This window comes from Mercenaria mercenaria, chromosome 3 (genome assembly GCF_021730395.1).
Source record: "Mercenaria mercenaria strain notata chromosome 3, MADL_Memer_1, whole genome shotgun sequence".
NCBI lineage: Eukaryota > Metazoa > Mollusca > Bivalvia > Venerida > Veneridae > Mercenaria > Mercenaria mercenaria.
In genome coordinates, this window is record NC_069363.1 from 48,811,088 (window position 1) to 48,831,646 (window position 20,559).

Here is a 20,559-nt window from a genome sequence, read left to right on the forward strand (position 1 = left end):
ACCATTTTGCCCATTGAACCTCGGTATACTCTATTTGGGCATGTCGGAATCTGTTTGCACAAAGGATCACCCGCCTGACATTGCTATTCAAGTATCAATAAGATGCAATAAAACAGAGCAGTTGGGGAATAAAAATGATAGTCAACCGTCATCTCGAGTAAGAAAAACGTGACTGCTTACGTGATAGCGAAGACTTTATTAATGGTTGCAATAACATCTATCACTGAATACATAAACACTATTTAGCAATTCGCGCTGACTAAAAAATGATAAGTTTCCCGTGAGTAAACTTGAAACGTTTGCAATGTGTGCATAGATACATTAATCAAAACTTGCCAAAATGTTGATGCAGACGCAATGCATTAAATTAAACACTGGCAAAGATCTCAAATACGATTACAATAAAAATAAAAAAGACCTATATACCTTTAAAGTGCGAGGTATCAAAAACTTACCAAAATGCTGATGCAGAAGCAATGCAATAAAGTAATGTATTGACGAAGATTTCAAATACGATAACAACAAAAGAAACCTAGTATACCTTTAATCTGCTAGGTAACGTTCCATACATTGCCTATGTAATCTTGACATTGTGGAGGATATTAATGAATAATAAATAAATAAATAAATAAATAAATAATCATAGTGACAGCTTTGCACACGTTTCGAATATGCGATTTTTTTACGTGTGTAGCAGTAAGATGCAGTTACTCAAACTGCCATAGTGTTAGGCCCCTTTGGCGTGAGTGGGTCTTGGCAGTTGTACAATAAAATATGTCATAGAATGACACAATGTTTCATTGACACAATTATTTTGAAATGTAACCATATATCTATTGTTACTATTGATGTCTAATGTACGAAAACAGGGAGTATATTGTGTAGAGCAATTCACAGAACTCTGATTCTTCAACGTTCTGAGTCTCAGCCGTGCTAGAGCGATACATAATTTCACGGTCAAGTTAATTAGGACTCTTAATTGTAAATAAAATATACGAAAAATTGTTGTATTCCTCAAAATATCCTGGGCTGCTCGAGTAGCAGTTTTTGCTTTTAGACAATGTCACGATCCCTGCCATTAAGCATGAGCGGTGTGCTAAACTTTGATTTTAAATGATTACCTCTGTAATATATAGTACAAATGTGACAAACAAAATAGATTAACGATGGAATATAAGGAGAGAACGCATCTCTTGCCTAAAATATTCACTAAATCTCAATTTTCTGGGGGATGGAGATCCCCTCCCTAAACTACACCATACTCGCAGCATCGCTGCTTCGTTCGTAACTATGCTGCCCATATCTAGCGTACAGTTCAAAATCATCCAGGTACACTCCTGTTGGTGACTGATTCATTAGCTCCTACAGCCTAACCCCCATTACCCTTCGATTTTTATTGCATATCTGGCTTTTTTTTTTTTCGTTTCCTCGGATAATCTGCAGGCCCGGGCCTGCAGTGCCTTATAGAAGCTACGCCACTGAAAAGCATGGTTCAAATATAACCTGTAGTTTAGTATCCTAATTGAATTATTTCCAGTTCCTTTAACAATCATTTTTTCCAGCAGTTTTAATAAATAAATAGAATATGGTTATTCTCTATGTTCGCGTCCTTGTTGTTACTGTTTCACTTCTCCGAAACAGGTGACGTATGAGACAAATTACGTAAGAAGGCCGAGAGCTTTATGCAAATTTACATGAGGCGCATTCGGGTATCTTTAATTAACCGAAGTTTAACGTGAATACTTAACTTATTCAATTGTTAGCTAGGGCTCTTTCTCCGGACAGTTTATTTGTAACATAGAAATGATACGTTGTTGTCTGGAAATATATTGCAACGAAGGTTTTATAATTCACTTTTTAATAAAGGAGGTGAGTTACGTTTTGAAGAAGCAGTATTAATTCACGTTCCATCTTTACAATAAAGAAATCGTATTTCATAGTTATCATGCCTTAATTTTCGACTCTAACATTACTGCACATAATGCGCATTTGTGTTGTTAGAAGAGTGTTTAAAGGTTTAAATAATGAAAATAATATTATGAAATTTTTTAGTCAAGCAAACCTCGATGTATAATTTCTTGTATTAAGATCTAAATTGTAAAAAGTACGGAAGTTGAATAAATGTCTTAGTTATAAAGAATCATACAATAAAGAAATAAAAATCTAACTTATTCTTATATTGAACAGAAGTCACTTAAATAGTCAGTGATACTACCGACTCCCACCGCCACCCCAGGATGCCCACTTCCCCGCAACTGCGTCTTCGAGGCAAGGAACCTTGCACTATTTCGACACATGTATACATTTTTTCTTCACCATGGTCTTGCTCATAGAATGAGGAGAGGCATGTAATTTTAAGCACCATTTTAGTTGGTTACTTCAAAATTTCGGCGGCAAATCTGCACGTGTCTTCCATGCGACCCCTTCGTTACTGACCGCCTGCTTTAATTTTGAATTTATGTGAATTTTCCGTCCTAGTTTGAAAAAGCATACGTGTATAACTTTAAGAGAACGGAAATTTCCATAGCGCATGTTTAATAATATTATATATATCATTTGCAATTGAGGGATTGTTTATGTCCGAGACATCACTCTGCAGATGTTAACACACGGAAACATGTGTTTTAATTTTACGCTTATTCTGGTAATATAAATTGAATAGAGTATTTGAAAAAAAAATCCGCTTTTTTCAGACGAAGCGTTCCTGTGTTGTAGCTGTTTACAATTTATTAGCTTTTGATATGTGCAAATATTATTTTAAAACTATTTGTCTTTATATACTGGTCATCACATGTCACAACTATTTTTAATTTTCGCCAGAACGACAAAACGCACGTTTCGAAAATGATGCTAAACGAGAATCTCTGCAGAAACGTTTTCATCACAAACAAGCTGATAATGACGATCACTTCATTTACTCTTTCGAGAAAAGAAATACACTGCCGCCATACTGACCTACGATGGCACAGAGGGAACAACTTAGTATGTCGTGGTAACGAGATACTATGTTGTGGGAACGACATAAAAAAGAAAGATGCAATTTGCAACAGCAGCAAATTACCATTATAGTATTCACGTTTCTTCAAGTGAAATTTCTAACGTTGGGAAGCAATGTCTAAGACAGGTTTGGTGATGGTGGGGGGGGGGAGGGGTCAGGGGACCCTTTCCTTTGACATTTTTGACTTACAGGCATGAAATGGTGGCCTCTGGTGCATTTTGAGGTAATTGAGGGATTACTCCCTTCTTGATGGTGGGGGATTGGTCAGGGGAATCTACCCCTGGAAAATTTTGAACATACAGGTATGAAATGTTGGCCTTTTTGTGCGTTTCTATGTCTAAAAATTATTCCTTTGCCAAAAATGTAGGGTGCATCTTTGATGAGTATAGGTCACTTCTCAGCCAACAGGCGGGAGGGGGTTGGTGGCAAGAGTCCATTGGTCCGGGCCTGAATTCCGAATCTGACCGTTAAATTTAGACAAGTAATTAAAAATGGTGAAATAAATTTTATGTTTTTGATATAGATATAGGGGTAGGGGTGAGTTATGTCAATTTCTATACATCTATCTACTTTGTAAATATTTTCTGACTTAAAACATCGATCTGAAAGGGTCGATGGTTAGAAAGTTGGAGTGCACAGCGCTTGCTCCTGCCCTTATCATATTACTTAAAATCATAATGGGGAAAAAAGCTCTATGTCAACACCTCCGTAAGAGGAGCGCTGGTCTAGTTGTTAAGGTGTCGGTCGCTCAACATGGAGTTCGTAGGTTCAAACCCCACTGAGGTGACGACAACATCATCTCATATGACACTAGTAGACTTGCTTTTTCAGGAAGCGGACTCGAGAGAGGATCAAATAAAATTGAAGCTTTTATCGCAATCGAGCTAAAATAAATTAGTTTTAACTAACACCTTAGAATATTATAAAAAATCCATTACATGCTTCCATCAGTTGTTTATAAATATAAATATGATAAAAAATCTTAAACAATAAACCCGTTTAGTGTCTCATTTTCTTTACGCGCGTATGACCGTGGCATTCTGATTTATGGTCAATCAAGAATTAAGAGCAGTCACTTTTGCCATGACCAGATAGTAACACAACAGGTTAAAAAACATTCATCACTATTTCCTGATTATCTTTAGAAATAAAGTTAAGGTTTTATGTTCTGCAACAGATAGGCATTTTCCCCCACAATTTCAAAGAAACCCGTGGGAAACCGCACGTTTGACCTCAGTGATTTGCATATTTATGACGTCATTATAGTGCGGAGAAATTCGTAAAATGGCGGCCGCTGTTTGAAAACATGACAGAATCATAGGGGTGAGGAAAACGTTTTTGTTGCAAATTAGAAGCATCTACACTGATTCAAATGGTATTCAGTATAAAAAAGGACAATTTATGTTTATTTATTTCTATACATAATTTTCCGAAATCCTTGAATGTAGTTGCGTAGCACATTCTCAATTCTTATTCTTATATTGATATTTTTTGACAGGAGTGGCCTATGACTGTCAGTACATGCGATCAGCTGTTTAGACGGAATAGAGGCTATGACTATCTAAACGGTAGATAAAATATAGCTAGTAGCGTTCTTTACAACGATTGACGTCATCGCACGGTAACATGACGTCATTTTAGCGTAAGCGTGTTTTAACAGAAACAAGCATATTAGAATAGGTGTTAAAGGTGTTGCTTAGTCTCCTAACTTACATATCAGTGACTTTCAATTCTAGAAATATTTATTTTTTAAATCAGGAGACATGTCACATTCAAAACTACAAAATATCTGACACAAATGATCTTATATGTCCTTGTAGGGTTGTACTAACGTGACCAACTGATATTGGGGAAATTCGTTTCCGTTTACTTACATACAAACAAACGTATCATTTAAATTGATATTGTACGTTTATTCGGTATACATTTTACAGGATCAGTTAGCATCCTGCCTTTCTTACCACTGCGTATGCGGATTAAGGTGCTATAGACCACTGACACAAGGCCAGAAAGAACGTGAATGTTATACCCTACCCCTATGTATGACCATGGTTATGAACGGGAAAATATACTATATTAATCGAGCATTTCTTACCTTAAACAAACAATTTGGCAAACCTGTTCTACGCAAATTGAACAATCGATTATATATCTTCTGTCGTGCACCAGTCAAACTTTCTTTTGCTATCGCAGAGACACGCAATGTAGGCTATTTAATGTTTTCTTCAACGTTATACACAAAGCCTCTGGTCTACTAAAATCATTTATTTAAAAATATATAAAATAGCTATGTTTGTAGACCTATATTCACAATTAAATGTTATTATTTACAACAGTGATATGTTAAAAAAACTTCACTTTCAGTTTTTAGTGGAAGCACACATTTATTGTGTGCTTAGCTGTTCAGTGTATTAGATGTGTACAATTTCAAACGTACACAAAGTACTCTTTACACACGCACACATGCACGCACGCGCACACACACATATACATGTTAATTTTATGGATACTATGTGGGAAATGTGCATATTTTCAAATATGAATGTGTGTTTTATATATCTTTAATAAAATCTTTACAAAATCTCATTATTGTACAAAACACTTTTTGAAGTGTCAATGTCTACATGGTAAAGATGGTAAACACATCACTTTTATTTATCTGGATCTACTGTGCTCGAAACTTCTTTTCTGACTAAGCAAAAAAAGAACAACTGCATAATCATTAGGTAAATATGGATTTCTTCTTCTGCATATGAACCATGTCATAAATGTGTATTGCACTCGGTAGACACATGACCATCATTTTCCTCTCTTTTCCTATTGACATCTGAATCAGTTCTAAGTTTATATGGACGTATTTCATCAAAACCGTTTAGGCTCTTCAGTTGCTCTTTTATTTTCTCTGTATTGTCGAATTCTCCAAAGTCCTGCAAGTAAACCGTCTTCATCATATTCTTTACAGGTACAACAATTGATTAAACATAGAGACAAAATCGTGAAATTATAATCGCGTATTTATTACAAAAATGAAACAAATTTCTGAATTGACTGACGTACGTTATTAGGTTATTGATATACATATTGAGCGTTTTGCGATAACTTCATGTAAAATAAAGAGGATATTCCTTTATGTATGAATAATATAGCTCTAAGTTTTATGCGTACTGGCTTTCGCAATTAAATAAAGAAAACAATTAGTCTTGCTTGAAAAGCCACTGTCTTAAAGTATGCGAAATCGCGAAAATATTGGCTTACAGTGAAATAAAATATTTTTGCATTGTTCTCATTTTAAAAGGTAGTATCTAATTATACCTTTTCACCATGTCTCACTCCAAATCTAAGAGGTTTTCTCCAGCTCTCCGGAAGAAATGGGAAGAATATGTCGAAAAACGGACAAATTAGTTTAGGATTGAGCTTCGATGTATCAGTGACACCTGAAAGTACATTCAAATCAATAATGATAATGCTATATTTGAATAAAAGGCAAATCGTTCCCTAAGTACTGTTGGAGAATCCTCTGGGACATCTTATTCTGATGCGTCTAAGAACCTGGGTAGACCCAACGACCTTCAGCAAGTACAGCGCTTCAACAACAAATGTAAGTTATTTGAACTTGTAGTTATTGCAAGAAGAATAGTGTGTGCTTGCTCGATTTTAGCGTCATTTTTTAACAATGTTTCAATGTAGCAGTGATCGCAAGGCCGATAGGCTACCGAGGCGGTTTAATGATAACTCAAGACACAAATATTTAATGAAGTTGAAACGAATGAAGTATATTATTTATTATAACACGATCCGATTCATTTTCCTATTAATCAAAGAAGACTGAAAACAGTGAATGATTATACAACAAATCACTGTTCTGACGTCACAATTATTACGTCATAGCGTCAAACGGCATAGAGGCGCGCTGGAAAAGAAACAGATTGAAAACAGGCCAATATTTAATGAATGCCGTCTAGGATATACTTTAAAGTCCTTGGTAACGTGTTAGAATCGAAATAATATATCTCATTTAGTGATTTGGTCTTGAATAAAATCATTTGTTGTCGTTCAGATGCGTATTATTATATCACTCTGGCTGCGCCCTCGTGATATAATTCCTTCGCATCTGAACTCCAAACAATGATTTATTCAGCGACAAATCACTAAATGAGATATATTATTTCTTAAACATGATCGTCAGTTGTAACGTTTACTACTAACCTGTGATTATACTAACAAGCATGCCGACAACGACAACGGTGCAAACGCCTATACCGGAATACCACATATAAGAAACTGTGTATAAACGGTTAACACCCCTGAAGAATATTATTCAATATGAGCATAGCTACAAAGCTTCGTATAGTACTGTAGTTCTGTAAAATTTAATACGGAAAATATACGTACCTTATAGTATTATGAATACATATGAGGCTGCCTAAGCAAAATTTATATAAAGCAATTCTTGAAAATAAAGATAAACACTACCAATCTTTGTTTTAACATAAATGGTCAAGTAGAATTGTGCTTCTAAATTTCAGCAGTAAACATATTTAAAGGTATTTTAAAGATATTTCACCCGAAATCAATGCCTCTTTTAATTTTAGGAGAACTAGTTGCAACTGCATAGATAATAGACTACCCATGCTTGGTATTATTGATAAGTTGTATGCACAGTATTGCTTTTCTGGACATGTTTATCCAGACAGTGAACACATTTTTCAAAGAAAGCTACCAGGCTATTTTCTTAATTTTAAAATCCACTAAATCATACCAACGTTGAAACGACCTTGATATAACATAGCCGATATAAAATTGAGTGACTTACTCATATTTGTCAAAAATGTGTGTTGTAGAAACTGATTCTACGGTAGAAGATATAGTGTTTGCAGGCGTCGATGCAGAAAGCGGAGTTGTATCAGACATATTCCAGCTACATCCATCAACAGAGATTGATGACTTTACATTAACGCTTGTTTTTGTTATGGCGGTGCCGAACGAAATCCAAACATTCATGATCAAACCACATATTAAGCCTATACATCCGCCCTTAAATTGTAACATGATTATAAGTAAATTATTATGGCTGATTTTAAATACATTGATGATGTTTTACAATATGCAATTCGCATTAAATACAAAGGTGTCCACATCTGACAAAAACATCCCATTCTTTCATATCGTATTACAGTAAAACACCGCTCGCTCGAGGTCGCAAGGGGATGAGCAAAATGCTCGAGTTATCCATGGTTTCGAGCGACCCAAACATTGACCAACATACGAAGAAAACTAAAGTTTGTTTTACCAACTGTTATTGGGACCGTTTGCAGAGTAAACGGTGATGCGTAATAATAACATACTTGTGACATTTTTCAAAAACAAACATATTACAAACGTTATCTATTGATAGACGTTTCAATATATAATTTGTAAATGGCACATGTGAAGAAACAACTAAGATTTTTTTTTTATTCATCAACAAGTGCATATCATAATTATCGTCTGAATTTTATGAAACGGCTATATTATTTCCTTCATTTGCATGCAAACAATTGCTGATTAAAACACTAAGATCGCATTTATAACTATCTTCTCGATCCCGCAGACAAGATGCTTTAAGTAATCAGTAATTGATCGATATTTGATCAATAAAACTTTTCTTTAAGATTTTATCAATAATTATTCTCGTCATAAGATCAACTACACCGACAAACATACACTTTAAGATAGTCTGGGAATAGACTACGCAATTTCAACGGTGTGTGAAAATGTTTAATTAACCGACACATTTTGACCACCGAAGGTGTGAAAAATTTTGACACCTCTGCTCGATTTAGCCAGAAGTAACAAAGAGTAAATTAATACACAGGGACCAGGTGTCATGCTCGAGCGATCGAGTTATCGATGCTCGACCCAGCCATGGTAATATCACATAGAAAATAGAAGGAAATCGGCCGGGACCACATGAATTGCTCGAGCGAGCCCGGGTGCTCGAGTCATCGATGCTCGAGCGAGCGGTGTTTCACTGTAGTAAAATGTCACATCTACAGAAGAGAAAAAGAACTAAAAGTAATGAGATTTAAAAAATTTACAATGCGAAATGAGGTACGTTTCATGAGATGTTTTGTTTTTACTGCCTAAAAAGTTACTGAACTACCTCTAAATTCTTTAAAAAATGATTGTTGCATATACATTTTTCCATAAGGTAACTTACCAGTTTGTTGGACCACGGAAAAAGCATTCCTAGACAGAACATCCCAAGCATTGGTCCCCCAAGTGCTCCAAACAGAACGTTAGCAAGCTTGAAATAAAATGTTTACACATTCAGACATATTCGTATGACAAATATTTGGTTGGTTTATTTGATATTATACAGTAAGTAATACTGTATAAAAGCTATAACTGATATATTTAATAGGAGTATACGTAAAAGTCAATGTTCGATACAAATGAACTGAAATGAGCTTGAACTTTTAAACATCAAAGGTATATTATATAAGTGTTTCTTGGATAAAACAAAATCTTGTATTTATCAGTTATTCAAAAGCATTTAAAGGCAACTTTAAATATTCTAAACTCTGTATTAACAAGAAAGGGACGTGCCTTCAGATAATGCCTCAGTGATATTTAAGGTGATACTATGTGCGAATAACCTTGCTTTTATTTCATATTTACAATAACTGACAAGTTAAAGAAAATTTTTAATTTCAAATTATATATTTATATAAATACCGTTAAAATCAGAGTTCCAAGATTCGAGACGACGAAAGCAAAGGCTACTGACAAACATCCAAATAAAACCACTGTCAAATACAATGAATAATGTATGTCATTTACTGAATAATGTTGGAGAAGAAGATACATTGTTAAACTTCCGAAAAAAGGAGATTAAAGTGACTGTCAAAAGAAGAGAGGATTTCGACTCGTGTCTCTTCCTAGCAAATGAACAATACTGAAACGTTTGAAAGGAGATATTAACAACAGGTTTAGAGATTTCGACAATAACGATCATGTATAGACCTGGTCCTTTGACTGTTAGATACATTTATGTAACATCTTAGTTGACTTCAAAAAATGTGTTCAACATGTTGTCAGAAATATCATACAGAAGATAATGAGGCTCTATGGAATTCCCTAAAAGACTGTCAATACTGAAAACCGTTTCAATGTAAGTCTTACTTGTCAAGGTATTCGTAACTCGGACCTGTCTTCTCCATTTGAGGATACTTCGCGCATTAGACAAGGATGTTTTGCCCATGATCTTCTATCTAGTGATTGAATGGGTGATTAAATCCGCCACAGGAACAACTACACCTAAATTGGGATCAACGTGAGTAAGGAAAAATAGGAAAGGATGCCAGATCAGAATGTTTGGGGTTCATCAAAAGCTAAAACCAGAAACTGTAGATATTCGTTAAAAACTTGCAACAGATCCTGGACAGATCCAAAACATCAGATGGCAAGACAGATGGCAGAAAAATGGCAAGGGAATGGACACATCATGAGAACAGCTCAACTCAACATTAACAGAAAATACCTTGATTGTAACCCTTAAGAGAACTAGGAAAAAGGAAAACTGTAACAAGCTCGAGGCGGGCTCCCGATGCAGAACTTCGGGCTGTCAAACTTTCATAGAAAGAAGCAAGACAGGCAGCATAAGACCGGGAAAGATGGAGGACTGTACACAGAGACAACCCTATACCGCAACAGGGACGAACATAATTTAGTAAGTTATGTAGGTATGTTGCAAGTAAAATACCGGTTTACCTTTGAATCTTCCGGACGGTTTACCAATTCACCGAACAAAAATACTGCATCTAGTTCTCAATTACCTGATGATTACTTTACCGTTTTTACTGAAATATGACCTCAGGCGATATTTTTAATGCAGGTAATACGCAATCAATCACACTAATTAACGTATTTAAAACAAAATCCATTTTTCATGAAATTTTAGATTTTACATCTTAAATTATTTCAAAGAAATACTGCAATTAACTGTATTCTGATTTGACTAACCGACATTCGGACTTTTGAAAAGTAGATCAATAAACCGTTAATATCACTAATTGCAAAAGAAATAATAACTTCAAACCAGTTTATGATAACAGCATTTGTCACTATAGTTCCAAAAGCACTCAAACTGAGATTTGTGTTACATTATGCATTTACGCTTTAAAATTTGTAATTATTGAATACTGATTAGCAATGAAAAAAATTAACACATTCTTTCAAGTACTAAACCAGTTGTCTCTATCTTTATATCAAAATGATCGTATGCAAACGTTCTTACAATGCAATGAAATACCTAGATGAATTTACGAAAAGTATTGGAATGTCGTACAATGTAGTGATGGATAACTTTAACAATGCGTATTACGTATTTTCCTTCAATAACTATTTCAACAGGAAGATTGGGGAAACGGTGAAACAATTTATGTAATTAATATAATTAGTTTTACCGAAGCCTTTAGACAGCCAGGTTGCAGCATTGTCAGAGATTTTCTTGCAGCATGTTGGTTTAAAGAAGTCCTCCAACATACAGGTATAATAGTAACTGCAATGTAATTTATACAAAAGCTCTACTTTTTTTATTTATAGACAATAAATCAAAATTGCATGTAATAGGCAGGGACTGTATTTCTTATCGAGAATGTTATGTTCACCAAACACATTTCATCTCTTATACCAATTTACTCAAAACAGTTTTATACCTTAAACTGCCACTGAATATTGTGGACAGAAAAAGACCCGGCAAGCCAGGAAATGCACTAAGTAAATCCATCATCAACAAAGGCACAATCTGAAAATAGACTTCGGTATATTGCCAAAATATACGGGTTATCAGTCAGGAGCAGCAGTTGATTTGATATTTAAGTACATGTATAAATACTAACTTCCATATCTACTTTCTATAAGCTTTAAAGCAACGTAAACACCTGTTCAAAGGAAAAGAAACACTGTAAGATTGAAGAATATAGGAAATTAATCAGAGTATTATCACTATCGGTTTAAAATAAAGTGGACACCTGGCCTGGCTTCTCTACAAGACCTGATTTAACAGGATCGCACTCGGAGTAAAAAGCGTACATGACGACCCCAACTAGGCAGCACAATAGAAGAATTGAATCATAGCCGATCACGTTCAACCAAATTGCTCTACAAAATAGATTTGTGATAGACTGATTGGCGTGTATATACAGCTGACTTGCTTTGAAATGAATGACTAAAATGGAAAAAGTGGAAACTCCACAGTCATAGCCCGTAGCCTTAAATATTGCCCCTTTTAAAGGAGTTTTAGATATCCTTGTACATGTATTTTAAAACATATCAAACTAAATCATTTGTCATCAGAGATCTTTTCACCTCTGAGGTAAAACTTTGGTCATAGTCTAAACCTAATTACACCATTAGTAGAGATTTAGGATGACATCATCATTACTCAACCATATCAATAAACAACAGTGTTTGCACACTTCTACAAACTGCTTCGCTCTCTTTAGACCGCTCTTCAGCCGACAACAATCAACCAAGTCATAATCATAGCCAATAGCATTTAAACAAATAAGTTTGAACATTTTCAGTTAGAATGCTGATTGTCTTACATTTTTGCCCTGGTAACATTTCTCACTGAGAGTGCTCTTTGAACCTGTGCCTGGTTGGTTCCATAAACGGCACACCAGAAAATTCCTCCTCCAATCACTAAATTCCAGACTGAATGCCGCACACGAGGATCAGGATCAAATCTGAAAAGGAAATTGAAAATAGCATGAAATATATTATACTTGCTCACTATTTTACCAATAAAAACCATGACTAAAATATACTTTCCTAGGCAACAATTGTTCATAAGAAACACCAAAACAATTAAAGAGAATGTTGTATATTGATTAACAGTCCTAATATCCTGCAAACTAAGAAATATTCCATCAGCAACAAGTGGGTTTAATATGACTGTATGCATTGCATATATGAGGATAGAAAATAATATGCCCCTGTTATGCTCTGAAGAGAATAAATTTCTGTTAAGTGATGTTTGTAGTTGTATTTGTTGGGTTTAACGTCGCACCGACACAATTATAGGTCATATGGCGACTTTCCAGCTTGGATAGTTGGGGAAGACCCCAGGTCCCTCTCCGTGCATTATTTCATCACGAGGGTGCATCTGGGTAGAACCACTGACCGTCCGTAAGCCAGCTGGATGGCTTCCTCACATGAAGATTTCAACGCCCCACGTGAGGCTTGAACATCGGTGAGGGGAAAGTGATTAGAAGTCAGCGATCTCAACAACTCGGCCATGGATGCCTCTGTAGGTACATCGAAAAGCAAATACAATATATTACGTAACCCTGGCAAGTAGATGTGATGACAGGAGTCTTGCAGAGAAAAATATACATACTTTGTAACTTAATACTTATACTGTGAAAGAATCTCACTCTAACAGAACTATCCTTCCGTTCTTGTTTGCAATGTCCCAAGCTTTATCAATGCCTCCAAGAGCCTCACTTCCTTCTATCAGAATTGCAAAAATGCCAGCAAGCATAACTAGCACCTGAAACGTATCAGCCCAAAGAACCGCTTTCATGCCGCCCTGGAAAATCAATAGTCAATAATTGCAGCATATCTTAGAGAATTTACTTACTGTTATCGACTTTCAAGGGTTTTTCTTTTTTTAAATATAAGAAATTTTATACATCATTACAAACAACTCAAAGAGTTGTAATAAGGAGTTTTCAGATTTGCAATATATCTTTATAAGTTTAGAATTTATCCCCATAAAACGATTTTAACTGGGGTATTTTGCGTCAATGTAGTTACAAAAACGGTTTTAAGGTTATTTGTTGACGTGTTTTCTAATCAAATGCAATCTTTTTGTCAGCATATTGGCAACATTTCCCATATCCTCTTGTAAACTTTTAAAACCTTCTTGTTTTTATTTGAATTTCACACATGCAAAAATATAAATTTGCCAATAAAATCTAATTGTTAAAAACGTCTGGAAATTCAGTAAGTTATTACTACATGTATTACCCCAAATAATTCTAAAATGATACACAATTTAATATATTTTGTTCTAGCAAAATAACAAGCCAAGATTAGCAAATATTCAAGTAACTTATTTGATGGATTAAACAATAAATACTTTATAACCTATAAATTTATAAATACAAGTAATGCTTTTTTGGCCTTTGCAGAGATGGCTAAAATATTAACTGCGAAGGCTACTTTACATGTTCAGAATTTGATTGACTTTAGTGCCATGAAAACAAATTATAGTCTAGAAGCTTTATACTTTACATGTTTATGATTCAGTGTGTCAGATTATATTAAAACATGGTTCTGTTATAGATGTTTTCGATTCTAAAATGTCTTTTATGTAAATCAGTGGATGAAATAGGGAAGCACTTTTTCTTTATCGTACGTTGACCTTTAATCAAACAGGGCGAAGTGGCTATGCGTCCCATGCAATGCTTAAGGAGTGTGTAGATGTTTTATGGATTATTTATCGATGAAGAGTGTGCCATTTAAGTGTAACACCGATCTTATATATAATTTAAGTCTGAAATGCTTTTGTATTCAGTAGTAGATCAAAGATGATAGCAATGTTTCACGTCGCCCATTTTGGTGATTTTAATGAAAATAAAACATGATTTGTTCATATTAGAATTTAAATTAAACTTTAAACCAAAATGTAAACATAAATGCGTATAGGAAAATTGCAAGAACAATATTTTTAAACGTGTCCTTACCAGTGCAGTGTAGAAGATACAAACAAGACTGACAGCCAGAATGGATCCCCATAACGACAGGCCTGTCACTATATAATATAACATCACATACAAAATATGTTCGATTAATGACCTGTACGTATTTTAGTACATGACATCGGAAATGAATTGTCACAGCAATTTTTACAAGTTTTGACTTTAGCTCAGCAAACGTGTTGCATACACATCAGTCTTATGGACTCACCACGGATCAGTGGTTTATATAAGTGGTCATACGATAATATTTATACAATTAATGTTGCATGCCGCAGGGGCTAGACACAAGAAAGAGATTTTAAACAATTCATTGAATGAAACAATCTAGTTTTAAGTGTTCAGTTTCATGTGTAGGGAAATTCTCAACCTTTTTTGTTAGACTGAAACTACAAAACAAAGATCAAATATTAGATTTCAGTACATTTTGTTAAGGTTATACTACCATTGTAAATAATTAAGCACGATTGTAAAGAAGAACATTAAGCTCGTCTAAATCTCCAGTCTCCTCTCAATTGCAGTATGAAGGAGTGTAGTCGTCTAGCTCGAATCTGTCATTTTAATACTTGAATACAGAATAAAAAAAGACAGTACGAATGACCGGTACTGTCTTTTTTTATTTTGTATTCACTTCTGTAGACATGTAATTACAAATTTTTATTTTGTATTCACTTCCATAGACAAGTAATTACATCTTTCTTTTCACTTACCTGCATTTAAAGCCAGTGATGGTCCATACAATACAATTGCCATGTAAAACATCTGAAATTAGAATGCGTGCGCATCAGTTTAGTTACAGTAGTTAGATCCTATATTGTGTCAGTGTATTTCAAATTGTCAATTTCAAGTGTTTCTGCAACACATGACTACGTTTTAAATGGAATAATTTGAATTTGAAATATGAATAAAAATTGCTGATTCAGCACAATGAATTCTTACCATCCAGATAATGTAGACAATGCTCGCTATGGTTCTTGTGACGCGACCAAATCTCATCTCAACGTACTGAAATGAATCATAGATGTAAGATAAATGACTTGCAACTTATTTCCCCTATTATAAAGATATAGAAAATGTGCAAATATTTGGTTACTCCGTGTCATTTTGTGGTAATTTCCCGACAAAGTACATGTTGACCTGCATAATTGCCTGATTATCATAAGGTTGAAGGACGCTATTCACCCTGATGACCCTTATCGCGACAAAGCAATGGCCCACGGTTGTTAAATTGATGACGTTATATAAACCACGTCACTGCGACACACATAATATAGAGGATATTCTTTTTTTCTAATGCATATGGTTTTCATTTTCATCGAATGGTATGTTAATAAAGTATGTCATATAATTTTTTTTCATACCGTAAGATGAGAATAAAAAACATATTCATGACAAAAACTTGAATTCATTGTTTATACGAAAATGGTTTAAACGTCCGTTGTTTACAATTAGATATAGACATTACAACAACAACACACTTTTCGTGCAGCTGAAATCCATCTTGTTTTAGAAATAAATGAAATACGTTATCATTTCAGTATCAACGAAGATATAAAACATCTGTATTGATGCTGATCAAGCTGTGTCCAGTTTTGGCTTTATTACTGTTCAATATAGTGTGAAGAAACATCATGATATGTACGTATTTTAAATGCATACCTGCAGAAATGTTTAATGTAAAATAACCATAATCATTTGATCACAAAAAATCTACATGTACTTAAATGTGAAATTAGTAAGATTTTATTTGGAGGACATTGCAAGATACAGATGAGGCTGCAGTTTCAGACGCATCCCGGATCTTTTAGTGCCAAGTGTTTACCAGACATACACTGGTCTCTTATCCGAATGTAAGTTACTTTATTTTGACTAGGGGCTCGAACGTTGATCCCTGATTTTATATTAAAAAAAATGTTGAACAAGACGCTAAACCTCCCCCTCCCACGCACGCACGCGCACACACACACACTGATTTGATATCAAGACTATCACTGGAAAACTTCTTTGCGCTATGTTTAAATTTAAACCAGGAACATGTATAAATAACTGATTAATTGTAAACAAATGTGACGTTTGATTTCATTAGTTTATTCATACTGGAACTGAGTATGATCCCGATGCCGTACCTGTTCACTTTCCTTAAAGCTTTAAGTTTATTCAGTGCAGTCTCACCAGTGGCATGCTAACTAGAATATGTCCGACCCAGTGTTGTATTAAAGATGGCTGCTGTAACTGAGAACGATGCTTATTGCATTTTGTATGATCCCAGGGTCGTACTGATTAGAAATTTTGAATATGTCAAATCTAGGGTCATACTTTTAGACAGTATGATCCTCGGTTCGCACTAATTCGCTACTTACATGATTAAGGGTTGTACTAATTTGAATTAGTATGACCCCTGGATCATTCTAAATAAAATATGTCACACCCTGGGTCGTACTGAATAAAATTGCTTAAAGCTAATTCCTAACCGGTCACATACTTATTTTAAATGTCTTGAAGTTAAACCCCAACACGATCATACCCGGCCAGATATGTCTGACCCTGTGTCTTCAAAACTTTCAAACTTTGACGAAAGGCTAATGTTCATCGTTCGCATTCGGAGAAAGATATGCATTACATGTACAAGTTGTTTTCATGTCATTTTTACTGGGTATTTGTTGATTCACTTATACATATCAATTTCTGTCCTTTCTTTCGCAAGAAGGTAGAAAAGTATTACTGGGTTAGAACTGGAATAAATGCTAAGTAATAAAATAGATAAATATAATTTGGGCTATGATGAATAAAGCATACCTGGAATACGCTTGTGACTCCAAGATTATAAAACACCGGAATGAAGATATGTGCTGAACCAATCGCTGTTATAATCATTCCAAAAGCTTGCCATCCATACATTGTGGAATTTACATACACTTCCGCTGGAGTTCCGATAATCATAATTGCAGATACAAAACTAGACACTAGAGACATTGCAACCGGAAGTGGATGCATGGATCGTCCGCCAAGCAGGTATTCCTCCGTGGTGTTCTTCCCCATATCCTTAATTGCATAGAAAATACCAATCGCGGCAGAAAATGCCAAAGTACATCCGAAAACTGCATAATCTGCGGCATGAAAAGTTGTCTTTACTCCAGTTTGGATACTGTAAGACCCGGACATTTTGCTATAAAACAAGAAGTATTCCGAATGAATACTTTAAACACTGAATGCACTCCTTTGATATATATAAACCTAAAGACGTTGACGATATGCCTGACCTTCAATATTCGAGTGTATGAAGATGAGACTATGATACTTTTGTTATTGCTCTTAACCACGTTTGTAGTAAGATGTACTACATACCGTGATAATTACACTCTCAGGTAAACATATTTCAGTTAGCGTTAACACGATGGGACGGTTTACTGCATTCATCTATTTATAATTACTGCATTCTTTCTTTTCAATGTGTTTCTACATTTTATATTACTTCTTTACCTGATGCAAAAGAATGTATACATACTAAATGACAGAAGTGTAGTCAAAACTATGACGTTTATTTATTCTTAGTAGATATGAATACAGTTGATGTATTTATATGCGCTGTTTGCAAAACAAGGATGAATCTTGATATTTGCCAGCAAATGAATTAATCATATACACAGTATACTATGTATCATTAAAGAGGTAATATTGATATTGGTGAACACGCCAATAAATACATTTTGTCTTTGTTCAAAATATAATCTGTGCCATTTTGTTCTTAATATGAACATATGAATATTTCAAAATACTGATTACGAAATACATCTTATTAGTAGGACAGTTGAGCACTGCCATCCAAACTATAATGCATAATTCCCTCATAGGTGGACAATCACATTTTAGCAACGTTTTATGACAATTTTCAGTTTTCATACATTCTATTAGATATTTATTAAAGACCTATTACATAGAGTTAGATCCCTTTTGGAAATGTATATTTTATTACTTTTTTATTTTGAAATTACCTCCATTGATATGAAAGAATTTAAAAGGTTTTAATTTCAATATATTTTATTTTCTAGTTTTATATTTGCATTTGATAAATATTGGATTATTTCAACTTTCATTAACAAAAATGCAAGTTTTTAAACAGCATTTAGCTTCGGAAATCATCGATTTTCAATCTATATTGGTTACGCAGTCGAGATAGACAAAGGGAGCTAACAATAATTTTATAAACATGTATTGCTTATTAATTTTGGCAAAATATATTCTTGTTAACTTTAATAAAACAGTCCTGATGTTCATATTATTCCCAAAATATGCTTATTTAATTCATACTTATGCTAAAATAAAGCATACATTTATAGTTGTCAAAAATCTGATGAACAACCTTTAAAGACGTATTCGCTGGTCAGTTGAAATGAAATGTTTGATGATCAGATGATTAGTATATCGTAATGGGGCATATGTATGTTGTTACAGTATATCGTGTAAAACAATTACTCAGCACGCGCAAAAAGTTATAGGGATAAAATTATCTCGTAATGTTTCATATCTTAATTGCTCTGTAACAGTATTGGGACTTCTATTTAACAAGTAGTATGCTCTTTAGTCACTTAATTGTGCGTCATCATACTAAACGATATCAAGTATTGTCATTCGTCCGTTTGTCCGTCTTTCCGTCAGACAACAAATACCATATTTATTGGCTGGTTGTATTATCTGATGCAAAATGTCTTCAAATGCGTTGAGATGGTCCTAAAAATCACCCGTAGTTTAGTGTTGATAGTTTATCCGACTTAAACTGGTGATAAGGGCCACGATTTGCGTTTCTCTCAGACACAATTAAACCGAACTTACCAACACTTTACTCGGCTGTGTTTTATGTAAAAAAACGAGTGCATATTTCAAATGCAAAGCTAATGATCATTTCATTACATGTGAATAATAATTATAACAGACGTTTATATGCGGCGGCAGAGATTAAGATAATGTCACAAATTACGCACACAATACGAAATTTGCACATCAATATGAAAAATACCTACGTAATAAGTACAATTGTTCAGTAAAATATTACTCGTACATCTAAAATAAAAATGAACTAGCAAAAACCAGGATAAGTGCTGCACTATGTGAAAATCCGTTTGCGTGTTTGACCTTCCACAGAGATTTGAATAAAAAAGATGGTTGTTTTTAATACAAGGGTCATGATAACAGTAGCCGCTCGTGTGGTCCAGTCCTGACAAAATCCGCTCGTGTTGAATACAACATCCGAGTAACTATCATCGAAGTTATACATGAACACAGAGCACTTCTGTAATCAGCGACGTGAGAAAGTTTCAGTTTTGTCTTTCGCTATGCCTTGTAATTACCTCACTATCATGTACATGCATATTAATTCACAAAACCGTGAAAGCTTTTCTAAATGATTCAGTTATATTCATGGTTAGGAGCCTACAGTTTGAAACTGATTAAACTCTCTGTTTATTGAAATGAAATATTGAATTTGATTAGTGTGTCATATTTATTAAATTAAGTGCATTCGCAAAATTATACATAATTGATCTCATAATTTGCAGTGTGTCTATACTGCTGTTATACAAGAAACAAGGTAAACGTTTTCTTTTTCGAATATTATAATTATAATATAATTATGATTATAAATATTAATTGTATTTTCACTTAACGAAATGGAATAATTGAGCCGCGCCATGAGAAAACCAACATAGTGGCTTTGCGACCAGCATGAATCCAGACTAGCCTGCGCATCCGCGCAGTCTGGTCAGGATCCATGCTGTTCGCTAACGGTTTCTCTAATTGCAATATGCTTTGAAAGCGAAC

The 20,559-nt window shown here is 34.5% G+C and overlaps 2 protein-coding genes across 2 annotated transcripts; both read right to left on the minus strand.

Annotated features, from left to right (window-relative positions):
• Window positions 1-5,248: 5,248 nt before the first annotated feature.
• On the minus strand, window positions 5,249-11,438 carry LOC128555613 (sodium-dependent multivitamin transporter-like). The gene is made up of 7 exons (XM_053538425.1): window positions 10,163-11,438; window positions 9,716-9,786; window positions 9,198-9,284; window positions 7,812-8,032; window positions 7,205-7,302; window positions 6,311-6,432; window positions 5,249-5,925 (listed from the first exon to the last, which is right to left on the minus strand). Exons 1-7 carry the CDS (start codon window positions 10,239-10,241, stop codon window positions 5,761-5,763), a joined length of 843 nt encoding a protein of 280 aa, XP_053394400.1. The 5' UTR covers window positions 10,242-11,438; the 3' UTR covers window positions 5,249-5,760.
• A 131-nt stretch (window positions 11,439-11,569) lies between these two features.
• On the minus strand, window positions 11,570-18,052 carry LOC123524839 (sodium-coupled monocarboxylate transporter 2-like). Its single transcript, XM_053538424.1, has 8 exons — window positions 17,542-18,052; window positions 15,685-15,750; window positions 15,456-15,507; window positions 14,734-14,801; window positions 13,420-13,574; window positions 12,589-12,729; window positions 12,013-12,142; window positions 11,570-11,786 (listed from the first exon to the last, which is right to left on the minus strand). The coding sequence occupies exons 1-8, from the start codon at window positions 17,905-17,907 to the stop codon at window positions 11,667-11,669; spliced, it is 1,098 nt and encodes a 365-aa protein (XP_053394399.1). The 5' UTR covers window positions 17,908-18,052; the 3' UTR covers window positions 11,570-11,666.
• Window positions 18,053-20,559: the final 2,507 nt, after the last annotated feature.

Coding starts and splice junctions, on each gene's coding strand:
- LOC128555613 (XM_053538425.1), bottom strand. CDS start 10,241: ATGGGCAAAACATCCTTGTCTAATGCGCGAAGTATCCTCAAATGGAGA. Junction 9,285..9,715: donor TTGGAACTCTGATTTTAACG/GTATTTATATAA, acceptor TTTTATTTCAAG/CTTGCTAACGTTCTGTTTGG. Junction 7,303..7,811: donor CACATTTTTGACAAATATGA/GTAAGTCACTCA, acceptor AATATTCTTCAG/GGGTGTTAACCGTTTATACA.
- LOC123524839 (XM_053538424.1), bottom strand. CDS start 17,907: ATGTCCGGGTCTTACAGTATCCAAACTGGAGTAAAGACAACTTTTCAT. Junction 13,575..14,733: donor GTATCTTCTACACTGCACTG/GTAAGGACACGT, acceptor TTGATTTTCCAG/GGCGGCATGAAAGCGGTTCT. Junction 12,730..13,419: donor GGAAGGATAGTTCTGTTAGA/GTGAGATTCTTT, acceptor TTTCCTTTTCAG/ATTTGATCCTGATCCTCGTG.